Source organism: Arvicola amphibius, chromosome 4 (genome assembly GCF_903992535.2).
Source record: "Arvicola amphibius chromosome 4, mArvAmp1.2, whole genome shotgun sequence".
NCBI classification, from domain to species: Eukaryota; Metazoa; Chordata; class Mammalia; order Rodentia; family Cricetidae; genus Arvicola; species Arvicola amphibius.
This window is the reverse complement of record NC_052050.1, coordinates 38148063-38172743: the sequence shown is the minus strand read 5'-3', so window position 1 is coordinate 38172743 and position 24681 is coordinate 38148063. Positions and strand designations below refer to the sequence as shown.

The window sequence follows — 24681 nt, the reverse complement described above, 5'->3', positions numbered from 1 at the left end:
TTCCCTTTAGCCACACTGATTAGACAGTACACAGCCCTATAGTCTGAGGGGGAAAGAGAGGTGGGAGCTGGTGTGTCGGGTTTTGCAATGGGAAAGCCTCAGGTGCAGCACCAGCCAACCAGAGACGGAAGACACCAGGGTCTGCTTCCATTGTCTCCCCAGCTCAGCTTCCTTCACCAGCCTCCTATCTCCTGATTGGAAGTGCTCTTCCAACAAACACATGGTGAATACGTGAGCATCATTGTGCTCATTGCTATTTGTTTGCTTTCATTGGAAGTATAGAGCGTTGCAGGTAACTCAAAAGTTAATTTTGTCATTTGTGTTAGACTTAGGCATTTAACAACAATATTTAACCCCTGATTTCTTTTAGGAAAACAGATTTAAGAAGATTTTATACATTATGTACCAGTTAGTTAGAGGTGTTCCTTATAATCAACTGAAAATGGATGGTTTTTGTTTGTTTGATAGATTGATTTTTTTTTAAAAGAAACAATATTGCAGGAGTGGAGACGTAAATTTAAAATCAAGTCAAATGCAGAGTAAACCCTTTTTAACCTGTCCGGGAAGAGGTAGCTGGCAGGTCCAGGAAGCAGCCGGCTCCTCCAGCGGCCTGGGTGGGCAATGAAGCCATGGCATCTTCACTCGGCGTCCTCAGTAGGACTATCCTGCTACCATCATGTCTTGGTTTGCTGTTCTTGCTAGAAGGGCAGAAGATCTTTTAAACTGAGTTGATCAAGGGGCTGCAACAGCTCTCAGAAAGGAAAATACCAGCTGTTATGCCCAAATCCGCGAAGTCCCCGCAAAAGCCAACAAGGAAACCGAGTCCCATATGTAAAAAGCAAAGAGCCTTTATTTTAATTGTTTGCAAACTCAGTCTCTCCGCATGTCCAACATATTGGAATAAACAGAGCCCCCTGAGCTCAGTTAGAACAGGGTTTTATAGTAGGAAAGGTGGGGGTGAGGAGTTTCTGGGGTTTTAAGACCCCTGACTGGCTGACATTTGTCTAGGGTGTCCTGGTGAAAGAACACTGGCAGGTGTTCCTATCTACACGCTTGGAATGCCAGGCATTTCCTTTGAATGGTCTGTTCTTGGGTGGGAGACAGGTAACTCAGCTTGTGGTTCCTCTTGCAGCCAGGCATTGCTTCAGGGTAAACTACTGAGACTCAGGCCTCTTATTAAATTTATCGAGGGCCGGGTTCTACTCTGGCAGGTGATAATGGTTGGAAATAAAGAACTTCCTTTGGGTGACCTGCCCATACTTAGCTTATCATGGCTGGCCCCCACACCAGTAACATCTTTTATAGCAAAAATACTGACTATCCGGAACTTTGCCAGCAAAACACAGATTCAACATACCAGACTGGACCTAAAGCTAACTATATTTCCTCAGCCGCTGAGAACATCCAGCATCAAAAAGCCACCATCATAGCTGGCACAGCAAATGTGAAAGAAGGATCCAGGCCATCTGGAAAGGCCTCTCATCCCACTGAACACGCATCTGTCCCTAGGCCTTCATCACAGTTTGTTCGAAGGAAAATGTCAGAGCCTGATGAGGAGCTGCTGTTTGATTTTCTTAACAGTTCCCAGAAGGAGCCAACGGGGAGAGTGGAGATCAAGAAAGAGAAGGGCAAAGTGCCCGTCTTTCCAAGCTCTCCATCCTCAAGCGTCAGTTCTGTGGACACAAGTGTAACCACCACCAAGCCCACTGAAGGGAATCCTGGGAGCCAAAGTCCTGAAGGGAACAGTTCTGATTCTGCACCTGCAGGCCACCAGGGATCCTCGAAGGAAAGCACGGAGCACAGCCCGGCACCTACCGATGGGAACAGATGGCATGAATTGTCTAATCTCCGCCTGGAGGATCAGTTGCTCAGGAATGAAGTACAGCCTTTAAACCAGGAAATGGCCTCACTACTTCAGTGATCCAAAGAAACTCAAGAAGAATTAAATAAGACAAGGGCAAGAGTTGAAAAATGGAATGTTGACTATTCAAAAAGTGATCAAATATCTCGGGAACTATGAGCCCAAGTCGATGACCTTACTGAAGCAGTGGCTGCAAAGGATTCCCAGCTGGCTGTGCGCAAAGTGTGAATGCGGAAGGCTGGCAGGTGCTGAGTTCCCGCAGGGTAGCACTGGAAACCTTGCAGAGTGAAAAGTCACCAAAAATGCAGGATCACAATAGAAACAGTAGTCTACAGAACCACACTCTGCAAACTCTTCAGGAGAGGCTGCATGAAGCCGCTGCCACTCTGAAGAAAGCAGGACAGCTACAAACAGATGCAGAGTGGATTCACTGCACGCCTTAATAAAATGGAGGTGGAACGTCAGAATTTGGCAGAAGCGGTTACTCTGGCAGAAAGAAAATACTCTGAGGAGAAGAAAAGGTCGATGAGCTCCAGCAGCAAGTCAAGCTACACAGGTCGGGCTTGGAGTCTTTTAAGCAGGAATTAGTTGACTACAAGCAGAAAGCTATGCGAATACTGCAGCCTAAAGAAAAATTGACAACCAGTTTAAAGGAAGGCTCCAGTTTTGAAGGCCTGGATAGCAGTACTGCTGGCAGCATGGAGCTAGAAGAACTTCCACGTGAGAAGGAGATGCAAAAGGAGGAGACCCAGAAGCGGATGGGCCAGATACATCAGCTGAGATCTGAGTTGAGGCTCAGCAGGTTAGTGAAGCGCACGCAGCAAGAGAACAGTTACAAGATCTGCAAGACCAGATAGCTAGGCAGAAAGCCTCTAAACAAGAGCTGGAGACCGAGCTGGACCGGATGAAACAGGAATTCCATTACGTGGAAGAAGATCTACATAGAACAAAGAACACGGTACAACACAGAATTAAAGATCGAATTAAAGATCGAGAGGAAGAAATTCAAAAAACTAAGGAACCAGCTTACCATTAATTTACAATGTAATAAAGGTTACAGGTAAAAAGCTACACTTGGAGCAGCAAAGGCCCTATTACACAGATGTACAAAGCTGTACAAAGCTCATACAATGGTTCCTACCTTGTCTCCTGTTAGCCAGGTCTAGCTTGGAGCTCTGAATAACCAGACAGCGCTACTGGGTGGGGGAGGGGGTATGTGGGGGTGGGGAGAGCCTCCAAACCAACAGCTGGGCAATGTCCTCCTGATACGAACCTGGTCCTTGCAAAGTAGAGTCTTTTTCCTGTTCAACGTGAGCCACCCTAACTGGTCATAGTTTTAAAAAACTGCCTCGTGGTACACACAAAAGGTGATGCCACAAGAGGGCAGCACAAGATTCTATAGCTCTGGATTCCTCCAGAATGTGTGTGACTTCACATGAAAACGGCCCTAGGCGATGGAGGCAGAGAGAGAGCACCAGGGCAGTCTGCTTAGGGCCTGGGGAGCCTTTCTCCACACTTAGGGGTTCTGACTCAGGTCTCTAACTGGTACTTTAGCCCCACCCCTAGACTCAATATTACATATTAGGGGCCCAGGAGACTCTGAAAGACGATACCGCACACACAGAAAGTTTCCTCCCTAGTTCATTAGCCCCTTTGCCAGCCCCCACCCATCCTACCCAGCCCACCCACTCCATAGCCAAAAATATCAAATCAATAAGGAAGCTGTGGGCTTCTTGCCTGGCCAAGCCTCCTTTGCATATTTCTTCTTCCTGGGTTCATTGACAGCTTCAGGGTTATAGACTGCAGGGTTTGGTGTGGGGTTTATGGTCACTGCTGACGGCACAAGAGGAGTCAAGTCCACATCTTGGGCGAGGTTCGGGTATGGCATGGGCAAGCCACCGCTGAGTGCTGTCCCATGGATGCCATGCGTTTGGGAGCCTGTTTCACTGTGTGTGTGGGCGGCTCCCGTATAGTCCTCTGCTGAAGGCAAACTTCTGTTATGTGCCCGCTTCCTGTCTCCTCCAGGCCCAGAGAGCCAGAGCCCTCCATCCCTTTCTTCTTGACTGGAACCACTGCAGTCTGCACCATGTTCTGGAAGCCTCCCACAGAGGGATCCACATTCTCTGAGTTGATAATTTCATCGTCCTCACTGAAAGTCACCTGTGAGTTCTTCCTCTTCCTCTTTGGTCTCTGAATGTCCAGATTTCCCGCCCTCAATAGTGAGAGTTGAAATCCGTTTGCTGTGGGCAGTGTTGAACTCTGTCAGGTTATCAAGCTCGGTCTCCTCTTCTGGAAATCCCCGCAAGCCCTTGAGTTCATCATCCCCTCCACCCATCTTCTCGTCTTCCTTAACAGCTGATGGCAATGTCTGAGGCTTCTCTCGTAGAGTGTATGCCTTGTGGATGCACCGAATGAGACCGCGGAATCAATGGGAATCTCTCGAGGCTTGTGAGGTTCCACCCGAATGTGACCCAAGAAAGTGCCACGAGTGCTATTGAGATCTACCAAGAAAATTCTCTTCATGTGCCGCGTGGACTCCAGAGAGAGACTGGTGAGCAATGGTGAAGTCAGACAAATCAGGGTTTCTCCCAAATAAGTAATACTTCTTCTCATCAATAATCAGTTTCTCAATTAGCTTGTCTCCTTTCACTACATCCAGATGCAAGCCAGGTGGGGGCTTGCCTGCCAAGTCGGGCCATCGGACAGAGGCCCGAGCCGGAGTTCGCTGCTGCCTCCATCTTGCATCTCCCTCTCCCGTTTGGCGGCCCGAAGCACGCCCGGAAACTGGGAGGCCGAGAGGGAAGAGGCGGCCTCCCAGCAGCCTGTGCGCGCGCACGCACACACGCACGCACAAAGCAAGAACCTTACCAACAAAACTTTAAGCAACAGCAGTCAGTCAGAGCTGAAAGATGACTCCATCAGCTAACAGAGACACTCGTCCAGAAGCCGACCACAGAGAGCCTCAGCACGGAAGAGAGCTCCTTAGTCTTCCAACTAGAGCGCCTTTCCCGGTCCCAGCAGCGGATCCTCCATTAACACGACTGGAATTGACAGTAGTGAAGGGACACGCCTGCAAAATGATCCTATTCTGTTTCATGACACAGAAACTAATCTGGCAGGAATGTATGGAAAGGTACGCAAAGCTGCTAGCTCCATTGACCAGTTTAGTATCCGCCTGGGAATTTTTCTCCGAAGACACCCCATTGCACGAGAGTTTGTAATTACCTATATGGCTTTGCTTCACCTCTGGGTCATGATTGCCCTGCTGACTTAATCACCGGAAATGCACCATGACCAATCGTATGGCAAGTGAACTGAGCCATTGGTTCCCAAGGGTGGCTGCCTTTGTCCAGAGCTGGGATCTGCAGAAAGACCAACACCTAAGACTGCTTGGAATAGTGCACAAGATGGTTTCATCGTGGAATGCTTTTAATTTTAAGTTATTACTCTGGTTTCTGACTCTCCCTTATTTCCATGAGAGTCTCTAAATGCAAGCAGTAATTTGACAAATTCGGCTCTGCTTTTTCTGAGTACAATTGCCCTAGATATGCAGAGAGAGAGAGAGAGAGAGAGAGAGAGAGAGAGAGAGAGAGAGAGAGAGAGAGAGAGAGAGAGAAAGGGACGGAGGGAGGGAGGGAGACACTGGGAGTGGTTGTCCTGTAGAGACCTTTCTATATTTTAGGTGAAATCCTTAATAACACGAAAAATTTGTTAACTTATTTTGATACTATGTGTATGAGTGTTTGCTGCATGTATGCATATGACCACACCCATGCCTCGGGATCTCTCAGGATAGAGAGTGCAATGGATCCCCTGGAACTGGAGTTACAGATGGTTGTGAGCTACCATGTGGGTGCTGGGACTAGAACTCAGTTTCTCTGAAAGAGAAGCCAGTGCTTTTCACTGCTGAGACATCATTCCAGACCTTACAATGGACCCTTTAAAAATTAACAGTGCATAAACGTATTTGTGTGTAGATGTGGGGCGGGTGGCCATGCACCACAGCCCATGTGGGGGTCAGAGGACAAATTACAGGAGTCAGTCTTCTCTTTCCAGCACTGATCCCGGGGACTGGAGCTCAGGTCCTCAGGCGACATAGCAGAGACCTTTGCCCACTGGGCCGTCTCACCGTCCCCACACTTCATTCATCCGTTGATGGTTTTCTAATTTGTGTGACATCCTGACCCTTCAGTCAAGCACGTCAGCACTTCCAAATTAATGTGTAATACTCCCATGTAATCTCAATGCTGTGACACTTTTACAGGTGTTAATTTATAGCACAAACAACACGACAACAGGAATGTAAAACATACAACACATCAACAAGTAAAAAGCAATATTGACTTATAAAACCATACTATCAAGACTTCAAAAGGGAACAATGGCACAAAGAGAAACTGAGGCACATGCTATCTCTCTTCAAAGCCCTGGCTGTCCTGAAGTTCTCTATGTATGTTAAGTTGATGTGCCATCCTCCAAACTCTGAAATTAAAGGCACGGGCCTCACCCCCGACTCAGGGACCCATTTTTAAAGCACTGGTTTAGTGTTGCATTCTTTATCAGCCAATCTCTTTCCCAGAATTTGGTTACTACTCTGTGAGGTTATTCAAAGACGCATTTTCCATATTTTCATAGAGTCAGAGAACATTATCACCTACATACTGTGGAATATCTTTGCACCATAGTTCATTTTCCATGTCAAGCCAGTCTCGGACATTATTTAAGACATTCCACAAAAGTAAAGTATCTAATTCTATGTGTTTAAAATTTTAGAGGCAGTATTACAGAGCTACAATATGGAAAACAGCCTGGTATTTGGCATAAAAAATAGACAGGAGGATGAATGGAACAGATATTAATTAATAATAATAACAGATATAATTAATATCGAAGACCCAGATATTAACCCATACACCTTTGAACACATGATTTTTGACAAAGAAGCAAAAAAATATCAAATGGAAATAAGAAAGCATATTTAACAAATGGTGCTGGCATAACTGGATCAACATGTAGAAGAATGAAAATAGAACCACATCTATCACCATGCACAAAACTCAAGTCCAAATGGATCAAAGACCTCAACATAAAGCCAACCACACTGAACCTTATAGAAGAGAAAGTGGGAAGTACACTTGAACACATTGGCACAGGAGACCACTTCCTAAATATAACCCCAGCAGCACAGACACTGAGAGAAACAATTAATAAATGGGACCTCCTGTAACTGAAAATCTTCTGTAAAGCAAAGGACATGGTCAACAAGACAAAATGGCAGCCTACAGAATGGGAAAAGATCTTCACCAACCCCACATCAGACAGAGGTCTGATCTCCAAAATATACAAAGAACTCAAGAAATTGGTCATCAAAAGAACCAATAATCAAATCATCTCTGCAGGACCCATCTGCATATTCTGTGTGGGCGGTGCTGGCAGGAGAGACTGTGTATTTTGATTAGAGTCTGCTATTGTAGCAAGGTATACCATGTCGTATGCCACATCTACTGATATTGAGAGCACTCTGACGCCTTTCCTTTAATCTGATAGTCCATTATACACCAAATAAGATAGTTATTTTCATCCAGCATCTTCCGGATGGTGGCGGGCATGATCTCCCCCTTGTCCCGCTACTTTGGGGCTGTGAACGCCACAGACATGTTGCCACCAAGCCCGTGATGGGCCAGTCCTGGTATAGATTCTTGTATATTGATACAAATTCCAATTATATTGAATATGCCCCTATTTCTGTTTGCAATATTTGTATACCTATGCAAAGATATTTTGTCATCTCGTATGCATGCATGTTTTTAGCTCTGTTTAAGATATTTCATATACTAATACAATTTTAGGATATATTTATCATATACATTTCTACCTCTGGTCAAGATACTTATATATTGTTTACATTTTGAGGTCATTGTCCTCATTTTCTGCACAATTGTTTAAAGATTGATAATAATCTAATATGAAGTCTTAGTCTTTAAGTTATATAGCTATTAAGAATTATAGGTCAATAGTCATTCGTGTTTGTCATACTTATAGTTAGACTAATCAGGTTCTTTAGATACATAGAGACTGTATTCCACACAGATAGGTAATCTTCAACCACTTTAAAGAACTGTAGGATATAGCATTTAAATAACTTAGGGTGCTGTTGATGTGAGACGCAATTGCTCCGGCAGCACCAATCTATCCCCAAGAGAGTGTTGAGCACCAAAGACACTCCACTTGGAGCTTGTTTTCTTTCTCCACTTGGCAAAACTGGCCTTTGGGCAAGGAACTGCCCATGCCTCTACCACTGACAAAAATGCATGGTGACCAGACAGGACAAGCAGGATACAAGAACAAAGACTGTCAAACATGGTAAAACATATCAAACATTGCCAAGACATGGTAAGATAGTCATAAAAATTTTCTTGCCTCTAAAAATGGTCTGTCAATTACTCTAGGCCTTAGCCAAAGTTGGTTGTTCCACCATTGCAAATGAGACTTTGGGTGATTGCCCGGGTAGCCAGTTGTCTCTGTCATTTATTGCACATTTCAGAAGCTGCTTGATTGCACTTCCTGTTTATTGAAATAATATTTTTTCCCTTCTCAGGTCTTCAATAGGGTTGGAGATTGATAGTCATAATTACTTTTCTCTTATGACTTAGCCAAGCCATTTCTAATACAAGACTTAGAATCCTTAGGATAGAATAATTATTGAAACATTAAGCATATGTTTCTTGCTTGGTATTGTTTACGCTGGTTGTAATTCTAATTTTTATACCTGATGTTTGTTCTTATTGTATATAGTTTTGTATTAGGCTTAAGACTGTTTTATTTAAACAAAAGGGGAAAGTACTGTAGGAACTCTTTCAGCCAGTAGCCTTTAAGATACCAGCCTACTTGGGCGTGGCCTCTCATACCATAAATGCCCATGTAAAGAGCTCGCTTGTTGGCTCTCTCCCAGCTGCTGGATTCGGTTCCTGTTCTCGTTTGTGCAGAGGACTGTGATCTGTGAGTCTACCCCTAAATAAATAACCCTTTATTATACTCGATTCTGAGCTAGTATAGCATTATTTTATAGCGTCCATCTTCAGAGTGAGAGCAAATGCTTTCCTCTCTTTGAGATTGGGGGGGGGGTGCTTTGAGTTGCTGGGAGAGAACCCGTTATGCTGGCTCTGAGGCTGGCTAGTGAGGCAGGAAGACAGAGGTCAGGAGGGCTGTGTATGGCAGGCTGTGTGACTCTCCAGAGTCTCTTGAGGGTTCCTATCCTCTTAGAGACCTGACTGCGTTGCATAGGAAAATATGGCTCCCAGAGGGGAGGAGCGGCACTATAGAGCCAGAAGAAATCAGCCTCTATGGAATCTGCAATTTAGAAGATGGGAACTTTGCTTTTCGAAGGGAAACTCATAGTGCCAAGCCAGAAGCGAAAGAGAAAGCGTGGTCTAGGCTTGGGGTGTTTGCTTCTGTTCCACAGAAAGCAGGTCCTTCCTCTCCTGGCCACGCTTTCTGAGCTTTCTTACCAACCTGCAATTATGGCAGAAGAAGGATATCTGAATATCATCCTTTTTCCCACCAAAAATAGCTGATTGGGCCAGGCGGTGGTGGCGCACGCCTTTAATCCCAGCACTCGGGAGGCAGAGGCAGGTGGATCTCTGAGTTTGAGGCCAGCCTGGTCTACAAGAGCTAGTTCCAGGACAGGCTCTAGAAACTACAGGGAAATCCTGTCTCGAAAAACAAAACAAAACAAAAAAAAACACCCCCTAAAATAGCTGATTGGACACCCTGAGAAAATAACTCCAAACTCAATGCTATAATTTAAGAAGGAAATCTGTTAAATTAGAGCCAGGGCTCCAGAACTTCAGTGAACTTTGCTTCTGTCATGGAATTTGGTGAGCTCTGCCTTGGTTTTTAAGGACTGTGTCCCAGACGTGTGCCTGAATGTAGTGGGTATGAATCATAGTCAGTTTTCAAAGCTGTGCCTTCAAAATGAATGGCCAGGGTTCCAGGCTAGCACTTTGCTCCTCTGAAAGTTTCCACAGGCTTTTTCTTTCGGACCACCAACTGTTATCATTCATGTAGGCACCACCCCTACAGGTTCATGGTGGGTGGGAGACAGATACATGCGGAGAGAGCTTGAATATAGAGTTTATTTACTGAGGGTGGGGGGAGAAGAAGAGAGAGATAAAGAGAAGAAAGAAGGGGAGAAGGGGGAAGGGAGAGAGGCAGAAGATGCCTCTCCAGAAGAAGGGAGGGGGAGGAGGTGCCAGAGATACCCTTCTCTCAGCAGGAAGGGGGAGAATGGGAGTGGGTGGGGCTTGCCTCTTAAAGGGATAGGGTACCCAGGTGACAGGCCAGCACTTTACTTTTACAACATTCCCACCTTTCTCAAAAAAAAAAAAAAAAAAAAAAAAAAAAAAAAAAAAAAAAAGGTGAGGAGTTAGGCATGACAGGTTGAGGGGATTGGGACTTCAGAGTCTCAAGACTGCTTCCTGTTTATTTGTGGATGTTGGAGTCTTGGGGAACCTGAGTAAGCTGGGTGAGTCACATCCTGGGGTAGCTGATTACTTTACTCCTGTTCAGTGTCTCTTGGACCTGGCAAGGTGTTGGCAGGGTAGAGGACAAGGTTAAGTCTAGGAAGAAAAAAACCTTTTTAAGGACCAGGGAAATGAGAGGTGTGTATCTGACCTGTTTAAGGTGGATCCTTTGATTCAGCTCCCTGGAACTCACAAGAATTTCTTGAGTTTGTGAAAACATAAGTTTTAAACACATACATTTTATAAGCAGCAGCATATTTATGTCAGAATGACTGTGAACGATGTTTTCACACAAGGAAAAATATCTTTAGAAAATGACCAAAGAGAATTTAAAATCTTGATCTTGCAGCAGTGATACTATGAAAGGCAGCATGAGAGAGAAATCTGATAAACCTGCATTTGTCCTCAGACCTTCATAATTTTCAGGTACACAGCTTAATAATTTGTATTAGTATATCTTAAAACGCCTCTTATTTAGGACATGTTAAGAAGTTGTACTGAAATTTGTTTGGTGAGGCTGTCCTTTAAAACTGACAAAACCTCTCAACTGTCAAACTGCATCAGAGATCTTAGGGAAGGATAAAGTTTTACTTGAGTGATTGATTTAAAAAAAAATGACAGAGCAGGCTGGAGAGATGGCTCAGTGGTTAAGAGCACTGACTGCTCTTCCAAAGGACCTGGGCTCAATTCCCAGCACCCACATGGCAGCTCCCAACTGTCTGAAGATCCAGTTGCAGGGGATCTGACACCTTCACACCAATGCACATTAAATAAACCATAAAAATATTTTAAAAAAATGACAGAGAACTTACTCGGTTGGCTACCTAGAGCCACTTCTCAGGGTCCTCCATGGTCGTTGAGGGCCGGGGCATCAAGTCTGTATTTTTCTTCTGCTGTTTAGCGCAGGGGCTACCAGGTTTTAGAAGATCCTGTGGGTTAGGAAGTCTGTAGGAAGACAAGCCTACCTTGGCCTGAGCAGCTAGGCAGTTGATTCCACTTCTTTATCCACTGTCTGGAGATCTTCAGGAGTTTAGATGAAAGGCAGTTTAACCCAGTGGTTAGCACTTTCACTTGATGAAGAAAATTGTGGTTGGGCGTTGTTGTGTGCCCATTTGTCTTCTGTCTTATTTGGAAGAGGTGGGTTGCTGCTGCTAGGAGTGAATTGGTCTCTTCTTTATGAAAAGTCTTTTACTAATTAACCATTGATATGCCATATTCCCCAGATCTCAGCTTTAATATCTCAGTAAATCAGCATTGTTATAAATCTTGTTTCTTTAGAACAGGACAGGAATATATTGTAAGTCAAAGTATGTTGGAGAGGACTGTCTCCTTGGTGGGGCCAGCGCATGTGGGTACCCTTAGTAAAGATGGCGCTGAGGTTTTTGTTTTGACCTCAACCAAAATGGCAGCTATCTGTGTGTGTTTATACTTATCCAGAGGAATTGTAATCTGGCGTTACAAGTTTTACAGATTTTAAAACAAGCACACACACACACACACACAGGCATAAAACTGTTAAGTATTTTTCTGACCGACAAGCCTTTCCGCTGACCCAATAGTCCCAATCAGACCAAATTATAAGATGCCCAGGTTTAATGGACTCCAGCACTCCTGGGTGGTCCCAGGGAAAACATGGGGGGGGGGACCAGAAAGACCACGGAAAGGGAAAAGGGGGGGACCACGTATTTATTTTCTGGGGGGCAGTTTAAACAGCCTGTGGGAGTGGTCTTGACCTTCCCTGGGGAGGGGTCCCTGTTTGGCGGGCTTTCTCGGAGGTGGGGTTTGGACTGAGGCAAATTCAAAGGAAGGAGGCTTTGACGTGGAACTTTCTTCTAAACATTTCAAAATGGATGCCAGGGGGCTGGGGTGAAGCCCCCAATCAAACATTCCAGACTCTGTGGATAAAGGGGTACCAGGGAGCTGAGGTGACATTTTCTACCAAACATTTCACTCTTTTTGGATAAAGGGGCAGCAGCTCAAGTCTGGCTACTTCCTGCGGGCATGGGGTGACATGGGAGAGGGGAGAGTTGGGAGCTGGTGGGCCCATGCCCAGCAAGAGGTGTGGCTGGAGCGGCAGCCGGTTTACTGTCATCCTGGAGACCTCAGGCAGCTGTTCCTTGAGGGAGATGAGAAGGCAGGTGGCTAGGAGAAAAAATATATTGTTATTGTTGGCCCTATGAAGGGGGCTAGCCATGGTAAGAGTCATTAAGTGTCAGAAAGAATGGGACAGAGAAGTGCCCTGGTTGTACAGGTAAGGCTCGGGTGAATAAGTGAGATACCAGAGCAGATATGCCATTTTTAAAACCAGACTGCTCTACATAGTGAGTTCCAGGCCAGACAACGCAACACAGCAAGATCCTTTCTCAAAATGCATAAAGAAAAATAATAAAATAATAAAAATAGAATATAAATAAATAAAAACTCTGTAGATGTAATTAGTATTCTCATGCCTCATTCAGGATGATGTCAGATACTCATAGAGATCACCCTGATCATCTGGAAACCATCTTTAATCTCAGCTGTCATGATATTATAAAGCACTGATGCGCTAATATGAATATGAAATTAAACAGCAGTTTGCGGGGGGGGGGTATGGCGCAGAGGTTCAGAGGTTGCTGCGCTTGCAGAGATGTGGGTTTAGTTCCCAGCAGGGTGGCTCACCATCATCCCTACTACAGTTCCAGAAGATCCCTCTTCAGAACTTCAAGGTCACCGGGCACATGTGTGTTACACATACAAATACACAGGCGAACATTCACAAGGCCCTTTGATCAACTGGAATGTCCAGGGGACATTCTCCAGAGTAGACAGCTTGTCAAGCCAGGAAGTTTGAAACAAAGTATGGTAACTAACTGATTTGTCATGGTGGGAAGAAACTAGGAAACAGCCCAGAAGGAAAGTCAGAAGCTCAGAGTCCTGGGAGAGAACAGAGCCCTCCTAAGCAATGGTACAAATAAGACTACACAAAGAGAATGAAAAAATGTTCTGAGAAAAATGAAAAGAGAAAAATCAGGACCCCAGAGCCTAGAAATCACACCAGGAGGGAGATGGAGAGTGGGGAACGCCTGCATTAAAGGAAGGAAGGGCTGTGTTGTGTCCCCATGGAGAATGATCACCTCACAAAGACAAAGCCCCGAGTGTCATCCCAACCACTGTGGGGAATGGACCATGGGACATGCTCACACTCAGTGAATCAAGCCAGTCCTAGAGAGACACATCTCAGACATTTCCTCTCAGTTGTGCTTTCTAGAGTTTATAGATTATACGTCCATAAAATCATGAGTGTGTATAAGACAGGAAAGAGGAGGTGAAATTATGTAAGTGGACATAGGGGACAGATGGGATGGGGTCATCAAAGAAATGCCAGATAGGAGAACATACTCAGTGTGTAGCCTTCACCTAGGTTAAATGCCCTTTTGTAGGGCCTGGTGAGTTGACTCGGTGCCTAAAATCCCTTGTATCTCTTACAGATTCTCAGTACACATGAGGGGGCTCAATACCAGAAATAAATCCAGCTTCAGGGATCCAACACCCTCTTCTGACCTCCATTAACAATGCCGTGATTGATGAACACGCAGAATGCTCTCTCTCTCTCTCTCTCTCTCTCTCTCTCTCTCTCTCTCTCTCTCTCTCCCTCTCTCCCTCCCTCCCTCCCTCCCTCTCTCTCTCTCTCTCTCTCTCTGGTTTATTGAGACAGAGTTTCTCTGCGTAATATCCCTGGTGTCTTGAAACTGACTTTGTAAATCAAGCTGGCCTCGAACTCGGAGATCCTCCTGCCTCTGCCTTCCAAATGCTGGGGATAAAGGAATGCCACATCACTGCCCAGCACAGTGGAGTTTCTTAATTTTAAACAATTTTTTTAATTATATACAATCATGACAACAAATTTGAAATTTTACCAAGTTCAGAAGTTATTGTAGTCAGTTCAAAATTTGTCAAACAACCCATAAACAAAACATCAGGTCCCACCTTCACACTGACTCATGCAGAGCAGCTCAGGTGGTTGCTCTGTGCTCTGTAAAGCAGAGCTGGCTCCCACCGGTTGGCTCCTGCTCTAATGGCTCCATCTGTTTTACAGGAAAGGATTTCACCTGGGAAAGAGAGCAAGCGCTCAGAAAATGAGCGTCAGCGTTGACCAGGACACCGACTATGCCGAACTGGTTCTGTCTGTAGGAGAAATCACACTGGGAGAGAAGAATCGGAAGACAATGAAAGATCCACAACTGAGAAGGAAAGAGGCCCACAGTACCTCACAGGCTGTGTGTGCTCTGCTGAATTCTGGAGGGGGCGTGGTCAAGGCTCGCATTAAGAATTCAAATTACAGCTTCAGCAGAGATGGACTAGGATGGGATTTGGAAAATTCTTTTCGTGAAATTCTTCCATTTACTCATAAATACCTAGACTGCATGCAGAACAAAGGGTACTTTTTAATTTTTGTGAAACCATGGACCACGGATGTCTCTGGTCAGCGTGTCCTCACCTTGAAAACCAACTTTTATGTGAGAAACTTGTCAACTTCAGATGAACTGAAAGGTCCTGATGCAGTGCAGTTCCTCAAAGCCAAGAAAGACTCTGCAGGGAGATCACGTTCAAGACAGAGCTTGCCTGGATCATGTGACTCTGATGAGTTACAGCACGGAAGTCTACACACATTTTTTAACAGAGAAAAGTTGACCTACAAGGAGACATTCTCTTTCACTAAATCCAATAATGCAGAAGTTAAAATGTCCCCTAAAGAAAAGACTGAAGAAATGATTTTAGAGATTCTCCCTAAAACTGTGTCTGCATTCGCAAACACTGATGGGGGATATTTGTTCATTGGTTTAGATGGAGAAAACCAGCAAGTAATTGGTTTTGAAGCAGAGAAGAGTGATCTTCAGAATCTAGAGAGTGAAATAGAGACATGCATCCGAGAGTTGCCTGTCACTCACTTCTGTGAGAAGCAGGAGAAGATAAAGTACACATGCAAATTCATCCCAGTCCTCAGACAGGGAGCTGTGTGCTCATATGTGTGTGCACTCAGAGTGGAGAGATTCTGCTGTGCTGTGTTTGCTGCAGAGCCCGAGTCCTGGCACGTGGAAGACAGCTGTGTGAAGAGGTTTAGTTCGGAGAAATGGGTCAAGCTCCAGATGGAAGCCAAACCAGGTTGAGGAAGGGAGATTAACAGTCATTTTGCCTTTGGCTTAGGGGATGTTGGAAGATTGCTTTCTCGATCTTGGGCAAATCAAACTCCTCGGTCTCAACAGCTCATTTACTGTTTCTGCTAGATGCTATCCAGAGCTCACAACCTCCTGTTTCCTCTGCCCACTTAGATTCCTTATGGAAAGGATGTTAACTGCTTTTAGTAAGCTATGAGCTATTTCCTTCACAATGACCAAGTGTGAGACGGCCTGCTTCTCCAGTGATCAGGACTGAAGCAGGAAGAGAAAGGGGTCAAGCCTCATAATGTCCTTGAAGGGTCTTGTCAACTCCCTCACAGGGAGTTAAGAATGAGATTCCTGCCAAGAAACAGGCCACGGCCAATTTGTAGCCCTACAATTTGCAATGGAATCCTGAAAGTGGTCTCAAGTCCTAGCCTCACTGGCATGCCCATTTCCATCAGAAAGCTGATCAGCACAGCCTCTTGTGGACCCTGTCCTGTCTACTTCCTGAATTTCTGCGCATCCACCCAGAGTTGCCTATCGAGTTCTCCCTGCCTCTTTCAGACTATATCTAGCTTCTTTGTCCAAATCCCTCCTACTGTGAAGGCTCCTGTAGCTCACCCCAGGCTCCCACTGCACTGATCCCATTTATCAGGGTCAACTTTCTGTGTCCCTCATCCTTCACTAAGAGTGACAAATGCATTAGAAAATCAAGCAATGAAAAGAGAATGTCTCTTCATTTGGGAATTTCAGTGTGCTAGCCCAGCATGTAGTGTCTCCATTGCCTTCAGACCTGTGGTAACCTGTGCTCCTTCTCAGAACATCAGAACCCTGCCATCTAATCTTCTCCTTAGTCTTTGTTTAACTCTCTTATTCCATTCACCCTTTTCTTAACAGGTTCTCCTTTGTCTCACATTTGCATGTGGAATAAAACTCAAAACGTTTCCTGAAGGAGGGAAAAGTTCTGGCATTGGTCTCACTTGGAATGAAAGGCCTCGCTTGAAACTCGCACCAGAAATTCTGCAGTCTCTGAAAATGAGAGCGTCCTCAGCTTCTTCAGAAGCCCACTGCTTTACCACCCTTCATTCCTTCTGAATTGAATAGCTCTTAAAAGAAGCCACATTTGGGGACATTTCCTAGGTGATAAAGTGGTTGCCTAGCATCCAGGAAGTCCTGGTTCCTATCTCCAGTGTTACATAGAATCATGAACTGCTCATGGTGGTGCACTTGTGGCCCAAGGTCCACATAGTGGGTTGTGACCAGCATGGTCTAAATGAATCCTTCTCTCAATTTCAAAAAGCACAAAGTGAAACAGACCTGCTTTATTATTAATACATTCAATTACTCTTAGTGCGCTTTTTGCTGTTATGGTTTCTGTAAGTGTAGTGTAGAGCACTTCATTATCATCAAAGCTTAGTTTTGCAAATTGAATTTGACCTCAAAATCTAACCTCACTATCTCACCCCATTTTCTCTGAGGAAAACACAGTTCAGCCGAGACTTTTAATACTAGTTGGTGAACAATATGGCATGTGGGAAACTTAAAATTACCTTTAATGTCTTCTCAGAATTTTCCAAGCTCACCAGGGAAGCCTGGCTACCTTGTATTCTCTGCTGAGGCGTCCTCTCCCCATCCGTGGAGCTCTGGGAATGTGCTCTGCTGCCTCCTTTGCTCTGTGGAGCCCTCCTGTTTCTCCATGCTTTCCTTGTGTCTCATCACCTCTTTGGTGCTTCCTGATGCCTGACTTTTCTGTCTTCAGAATTAGGTCTGTCCTTTGCTCCCCTGACTCTTCTCAATAATGGAGTTGCCCAGAGCAGGCTCCTTATGTACCATGTAATAGAAAAGGCAGGAATGTGAGTGTTCACCTGTTTTCATGATTCTCTCTTGTCAGAACCTGAGTCTATAAGTCTGCCTTGCACCTGCCCCCTGCTGCTCTTGAATTAGTCTTTTGGTGTCTCGTGTGTTCACCTTCTGGTGCTATGAAGATGGGGACTCACAGGCTGATTGGCAATGGCTCACATAGGACATTCCGGGCAATTTTATTTTTAATTTGGTATGTTTATTTATTTTTCTAGTGCTGTCTAGAGAGGTGACATGCTCTCCAGAAGGCCTCCGCATGGAGCTGTGCTCAGAGCATGAACGATATGAGCAGTTACTTCGTACAGAGCTGGGCTCACTTCGTCAAGGAACGCTGATCATCTCTACGAGCTTGGCTTTAAGTCTGGGCTTGCAGAAGAAGCAGGAAGTCATCTTGGATGTGCTTCATATTTCCCAGGACAGTCTCCTGACCCTGCATAGCTTTGTCCGGGGAGAGGGGGAGCTGGAAGGTGACAGCTCTGTTCTGAGGGTTCTGGGCGCTAAGTTAAAGAACGATTGTAAGCAAACTGCACTAACTTTAAAGCAGAAGCTGGTCAATCTTGGCCGTTTCACTGGGAAAATAGGTATTGCGATAAAGATAACGTACTTGGGCCATAGGGCAGAGTCTCTATATGATTCAAGCTCGGTAATAAGTTACCCCAGAGAGTATTATCTGACAACTAAGACAGTAAGGGACTTAGAGAAGGCTCTTGTTAAAGTCTTAGGGATAGTGGACCGACGTAAAACTGTAGTGATCAGTTTACCTCTGAATTTTTAAACACATAGAATTAGATATTTTACTTCTCAAGAAATGTGCTAAATCGTGTTTGAGACTGCTTGACATGGAAAGTGGACTATGGTGCAATGATATCTCATATTATGTGGTGAAAATATTCTCTGATTCTATAAATATACAGAAATTGCATCCTTTAAATAACTTCACACAGTAGAAACCAAATTCTAGGAAAGGGATTGGCTGATAAAGAACACAACGATAAAATGGTGCTTTAAGAATGCGCCCCTCAACTGGGGATGAGGTCTGTGACTTTAATTTTAGAGCTTGGAGAATGGCCCATCATTTTAATATTCATAGAGAGGTCCAGGATAGCCAGTGCTGTGAAAAGAGACCATGACTCAAAATAAATAAATGAAGACATACATAAATAATCAAAACAGAAAAGTGTGTCCAGTCTGCATAGCCATCCATCTTGCTGAGGAAATGCATGGGGACTCTAATCATGGAAGACACTCTCCCTAGAGAAGTCAGTGAAGACAGTAATGATGGATGCAGTAGAAGGCAACATTTGGTCACAGTGTTGCTGCTCAGCTGTGTGTGCTACTGCTGTTAAATCTTTGATTGTATGTGACAACCCAAGAAGGACTTTCCACCTGTCCCAAATCCCAGAGGCAAGGCTCAGGATATACATAAAATAAATGGAGTCAGCTTACAGCAGCAGATAGTAAATATGGAGGTTTCCAAAAAGGTCAAAGTCAGGAGAAAAGGAATACAATTGTTCACCGTGTATTAAAGGAAAGCAATGTATCTGTTGATGTAAGACTTCAAAAGATCAACAGGTGTCAGGAATTAGGCCATGCAAGTACTCTCTATGGGGCTATTGCGTGAGTTCCAGTAACATCTTTGTAACATAGTTCTCTTTTGATAGTATGGTTTATAAGTCAATATTGTTCTTTAATGGTTGATGTGTTGTATGTTTTATGTTCCTGTTGTCATGTTGTTTGTGCTATAAATTAACACCTGTAAAATTATTACAGCATTGAGTGTACGTGGGAGTATTATGCATTAATTTGAAAGGTTGGTGTTTCCTTCATAAAGGAAGTGATGTCCTCGTACATATTCTGCTGAAACTTTTGATGGAGGTCATCAAAAGACGGGTTGACCATGACGAACATTCCTGACAGGGCAGATGGGCTGGGAGCACACATATGCAGTTATTTGTTTGTTTGTGTTTTACTCTTTGATTCTTTGGACTCCATGAGGCTCTTTTTGGGGCCTGACACCCAGCTCCCAAATAAATCACATGGAGCCAGCTGACAGCACTGACCACTCAAAAAGACTTGGCCCGGCTGACAGCCCAACACAGGCACCAACATGGTGTGGCCTGGACCCTGAACAGCTGTGTGGCCTTTAGTGGCACCCTGGGCCAGTGACATCAACACAGACGCTAGTTGTGGTAGGACAAAGGACCCAGACATGGACATCTGCAGCAGCTGGGGCCAGGTGGCAGTGTGGGCCACTCAGATTAGTATGGCCCCCATGGCACCATGGTCCTCAGATAACAACATGGCCCAAGGTGGCAGCTCAGACTACAGGTCTCCACATGGTTCTCAGTGGCAATAGGCTCCACAGACATCAACACAGCTCCCCTCAGCTGCCTCAGGGCCTCGAACTGCTGTTTTGCTGTCGGCTTATGGTCTGCACCAGAATCTATTGACATTGTCACTACCACCCGCACCCTGCTGCCTCACAGTCAGCACCCTGCCACTTAGGCCATAGCCTTGTGGGACTTCTCATCCACCAGCACCGGCTCTGCTGCTGCCACCAAAAGTAGTTTTTAACCAAGTCTCTATCATTCTATCTACCAGTAAAGACTCGGGATCTGATGTTGGGGTGAAAATCTGCTAACTCAGAGAGGCCAAGAAGAAACTTGCTGAACTTCCTTTTTGGCTGAAGACCCAGCAAGAAGGAGAGCATCTCTCCAGCCATCCCAAACCATGAAAGACCACAAGAACTCCAAGTCCCTCCCTACTCCTTCCTGTTCATCAGTATCTATCTTCTTGGCTTCTCCATACTCTATGGCTAATTCCCTTCAACTAATTGCTGGTGTGGGGTGAAAGGGGGGTTATTGGTTGATTGTGACTATTCAAATCAAGAAGTCTGGGGGAGGAACCATCTGTGTTCTCCACCAGCTCAGGTCTAAAAAAGGGCCGTGCCACCCTTGGTTAATTGTGACCACCCGCTGTTTGCCTTGCACAGAGGAGGACCTGAATCTGATACCTAAATCCCACATAAAATGCCATGTTGGCATTTACAATTACAATTCCAGTGTTGGGGAAGTGGAGACAGGAAGACCCCTCAATGGCCAGCTTAGTCTGATTGGCAAGCTCTAAGCCAATGACACCTGATGTTGTCCTCTGATCTCTCTAAGTGCAGGCACGTGTGCACACACATGTGCACCTCCTCGTTGTGCCCACACACACTCAAACACACCACATTAAATTGTAAAGGTGCGCTTTGCAGAGTGCTATTTATTAAACGTGTCAAAGGGGAAAGTGTGTTATAGAAGGGAGTATTCTCTGTCCTGCTGGTACCCTGGATCAGTTTCTCTCACACTCGATAGTTCCCCCAGCTTCTTATTAAATAATCACTCAGAGGCTAATATAGTAAATATAATTGTTTGGCCAATGGCTTAGGCCTCCTACTGGCTAGCTCTAACTATAAATTAGCCCATTTCTAGTAGTTTATATGAACATGAGGCTCATGGCTTGCTGGTAATATTCGGACCTCTTTCTTCTTTGACAGCGGCATGGCATCATTTGCCTCGCCTTTTCTCTCTGCATCGTTGTTTGGACTTTCTGTCTAGCTTTTTCGTGCTAAGCCATTGGCCAAAGCAGCTTTATTCATCAACCAATAAAGACAACGCATATACAGAAGGACATCCTACATCAATGTTTTTAAAATAACCCCCAAACATCTTGAACCCACTCAAAGTGATGTTTTCTAGCTCCATCCATTTGCCTGCAAAATTCATTATGTCATTTTTTTCTGCTGTGTAAATGTACCACATTTTTCTTGTCCATTCTTCGGTTGAGGGGTATATAGGTTGTTTCCAGGTTCTGCTATGGCAAATAATGCTGCTATGAACATAGTTGAGCACATGTCCTTGTGGCATGATTGAGCATCCTTTGGATATATACCCAAAAGTGGTATTACTGGGTCTTGAAGAAGGTTGTTTCCTAATTTTCTGAGAAATGGCCACACTGACATTCAAAGGGGTTTTACCAGCTTGCATTCCCACCAGCAAGGCAAAAGTGTTCCCTTTCTCCACAACCTCTCCAGCATAAGTTGTCATCAATGTTTTTGATCTTGGTCATTCTTACAGGTCTAAGATGAAACCTCAGAGTTGTTTTGATTTGCATTTCTCTGCTGACTAAGGATATTGAGCATTTCCTTAAGTGGCTTGTAGCCATTTTAGATTCCTCTGTTGAGAGTTCTCTATTTAAGTCTGTACTTCATTTTTTATTGGATTATTTGTGCTTCTGATGGCCAATTTCTTGAGTTCTTTGTATATTTTGGAGATCAGACCTCTGTCTGATGTGGGGTTGGTGAAGATCTTTTCCCATTCTGTAGACTGTTATTTTGTCTTGTTGACCATGTCCTTTGCTTTACAGAAGCTTTTCAGTTTCAGGAGGTCCTATTTATTAATTGTTTCTCTCAGGGTCTGTGCTACTGGGGTTATATTTAGGAAGTGGTCTCCTGTGCCAATGCGTTCAAGTTTACTTCCCACTTTCTATTCTATGAGATTCAGTGTGGCTGGTTTTATGTTGAAGTCTTTGAGTTTTGTGCATGGTGATAGATATGGATCTATTTTCATTCTTCTACATGTTGATATCCAGTTATGCCAGCACCATTTGTTAAATATGCTTTCTTTTTTCCATTTGATTTTTTTTTTGCTTCTTTGTCAAAAATCAGGTGTTTGAAGGTGTGTGGATTAATATCCAGGTCTTTGATTCAATTCCATTGGTCCTCCTGTCTGTTTTTATGCCAATACCAGGCTATTTTCAGTACTGTAGCTCTGTAGTAGAGTTTGAAGTCAGGGATTGTGATGCCTCCAGAAGTTCTTTTTTTATACAGGATTGTTTTGGCTATTCTGGGTTTTTTGCTTTTCCATGTGAAGTTGAGTACCATTCTTTCGAAGTCTGTGAAGAATCTGATGGGCATTGCATTGAATCTGTAGATTGCTTTTGGTAAGATTGCCATTTTTACTACGTTAATTCTACCTACCAAAGATTATGGGAGATCTTTCCACTTTCTGGTGTCTTCTTCAATTTCTTTCTTCAAAGATTTAAAGTTCTTGTCAAGCAAGTCTTCCACTTCTCTGGTTAGAGTTACTCTGAGATATTTTATGCTATTTGTGGCTATTGTGAAGAGGGTTGATTCTCTGATTTCTTTCTCAGCTTTTTATCATCTGTGTACAGGAGGGTTACTAATTTTTTTGAGTTAATCTTGTATCTTGCTACATTACTGCTCATTACATTTATGAGTTGTAGAAGTTCCTTGGTAAAAATTTTGGGGTCACTTATGTAAACTATCATATCATCAGCAAACAGTGAGAATTTGGTACAGAGAGGGTGGTATGGTTAACTACAAGCAATTCTCAAATTTCCAGTATGACACCAGTGCTGAGGGAGGCAGCAAGCTCCGCAAAGATCAGGGGAGCAAAGAACGAAGGACTAGGTTAGGCTTGGAGGAGGGGGACACAACCGGAGCTGTAGCTAGGACTGGCCAAGTGACATAGCCCACCCTGGAAGACCTCTCAGTGGGGAGGGTCTTCCTCAGGTGACTTGTAGATTGCCTCATCACACCAGGGGGCTGACTGGGAGAAGATATGAGTCCCAGACTTCAAACAACTCAGCCATGCAACCGCAGACCTCATGGGTAAGTGACCACTTCATTAGAGCCTACTCAAGCCCCAACCTTAAAGGGGTTATGCCCTTTCCGTCCCTCCCTTCCAGTCCCGGTACAGTCTAGTGGCTCTGGGATCATATGGGGGTCGTCAGTACAATTATTTTCTATCAGGGGACCCTTGTTTGTTTCTGTTCCTACTTGGACCATTGGCTTTTGGAGTCTTCGTAGCTCATTTTGACAAAGTACAGGCTGTGGAGGACTTAGGTGAGCTGTGGGTGAGGGCAAATGCCTTTGCTTAGGGCGGAGGGAGGGTTTAAGCTCAGGCTCTGCCTTGTCTGAGCCAGAACTAGTGAGACAGACAGCAGAGGGTGTGGGTGGGTCAGGCTCCTGCTGGTCTCCGGAGCCTCTGGAGCCTTACCCTATTCTCTTGGAGATCTGACCCTGTGGGAAGTTGGGTAACTATGTCCAGCAGGCAGGCAGGCAGGAAGTGCATTCTAGATGAACAAAGAAGGAAGTACACTAGAACCCAGAGAAGCTCACACTGCTCTCCTAAACCAAAGGCAGAGCACCTTAGAGGAGCCCACAGAGGGCTCCAGGTCTCACTGTTCCCCAGAGGCAGCCCCTGCTCCTGTCCCAGGGAGTTTTCCTGCCAGTCTGCAGGGCTGGCATCGGAATGCCACGTTCTTCCCCGCTGGAGACAGCTAACAAGACACCTTAAATCCCAAGTCAAAGTCTCAGGGAATTTTCTCCAGTGCACAACACAATTTGGGAGTGGATTTAGGGTTGGAGAATCTGATTTATAAACCACAGCTAAAGTTTCTGGGAGGTTGATGAATTTACATGCCTGGCTTTGGGGTTCACCTGTCCTGTTTCTTTCTGAAGGATTGAGTCCCAGATACATGCTGAAAAGAAGTGAATTTTGAACCACTGAAAATTTACCATAGTCGCAGGTTTAGGAGTGAGATGGTCAGTGTCCCAGGTTAGACCACAACACCTTTAAATATAACTGTATTGTATCCCCCTTGAGGTTCAAAATTCCTGGGGATGTGAGAATTGTGCTTTGGAACTTGGGTGTGAGATGAGACTCTGTCTCCTTTCCATATGGAGAGTGAACCATGGGTGCTGGCTTAAGACTGGGCCTGACTAGGAGACTCTGGACAGGAGGGGCTGGGAAGGAATGAGGAACTGACTGCTCAGCAGTGCCAAGAACAGGGTGGAGTCGCAACTACCTACTGGGCAGAAACGAAACTTCTCCCTTTTCAGAAACGAAACTGTTCCCTTCTCAGAAACGAAACTGCTCCCTTCTCTGCAGTACAGGCTGCTTTAGTTCCTGTTTATGATGGCTGTTGTTTTGCTTTAGTATTTTAGAGGGGAAGGAGGTAGACAGGGTCTGGGTGTGTAGCCAGGCTGGCTTGCGATTCCCTGTTCATTTTCTCCATGTCTCGAGCTCACAGTGCCCACATCAGCCTCACAGGGTCAGCACCATGCTAGGCTCCTTGCAGCCTTTTGGTTGGAGATGAAGATCATTTGCAGGGCATTAGGGAAAATGTGCTCACATCCGGGCGGCTCAGTCACACCTGTCCCCTCTTTCTGTGATTTTATTACCAACTTGCAATTGTGACAGAGTAAGGTATCTGAATGTCATTCTCTTTG

The 24681-nt window shown here is 44.8% G+C and overlaps 1 protein-coding gene and 2 pseudogenes across 1 annotated transcript; 2 read left to right on the top strand and 1 right to left on the bottom strand.

Annotated features, from left to right (window-relative positions):
• Window positions 1-920: 920 nt before the first annotated feature.
• Window positions 921-4599, bottom strand: LOC119812013 (annotated as a pseudogene).
• On the top strand, window positions 1271-2897 carry LOC119811437 (annotated as a pseudogene).
• A 4222-nt stretch (window positions 4600-8821) lies between the features above and the next one.
• LOC119812556 (schlafen family member 12-like) lies at window positions 8822-19148 on the top strand. Its single transcript, XM_038327298.1, has 3 exons — window positions 8822-8860; window positions 14462-15528; window positions 17600-19148. The coding sequence occupies exons 2-3, from the start codon at window positions 14502-14504 to the stop codon at window positions 18157-18159; spliced, it is 1587 nt and encodes a 528-aa protein (XP_038183226.1). The 5' UTR covers window positions 8822-8860; window positions 14462-14501; the 3' UTR covers window positions 18160-19148.
• Window positions 19149-24681: the final 5533 nt, after the last annotated feature.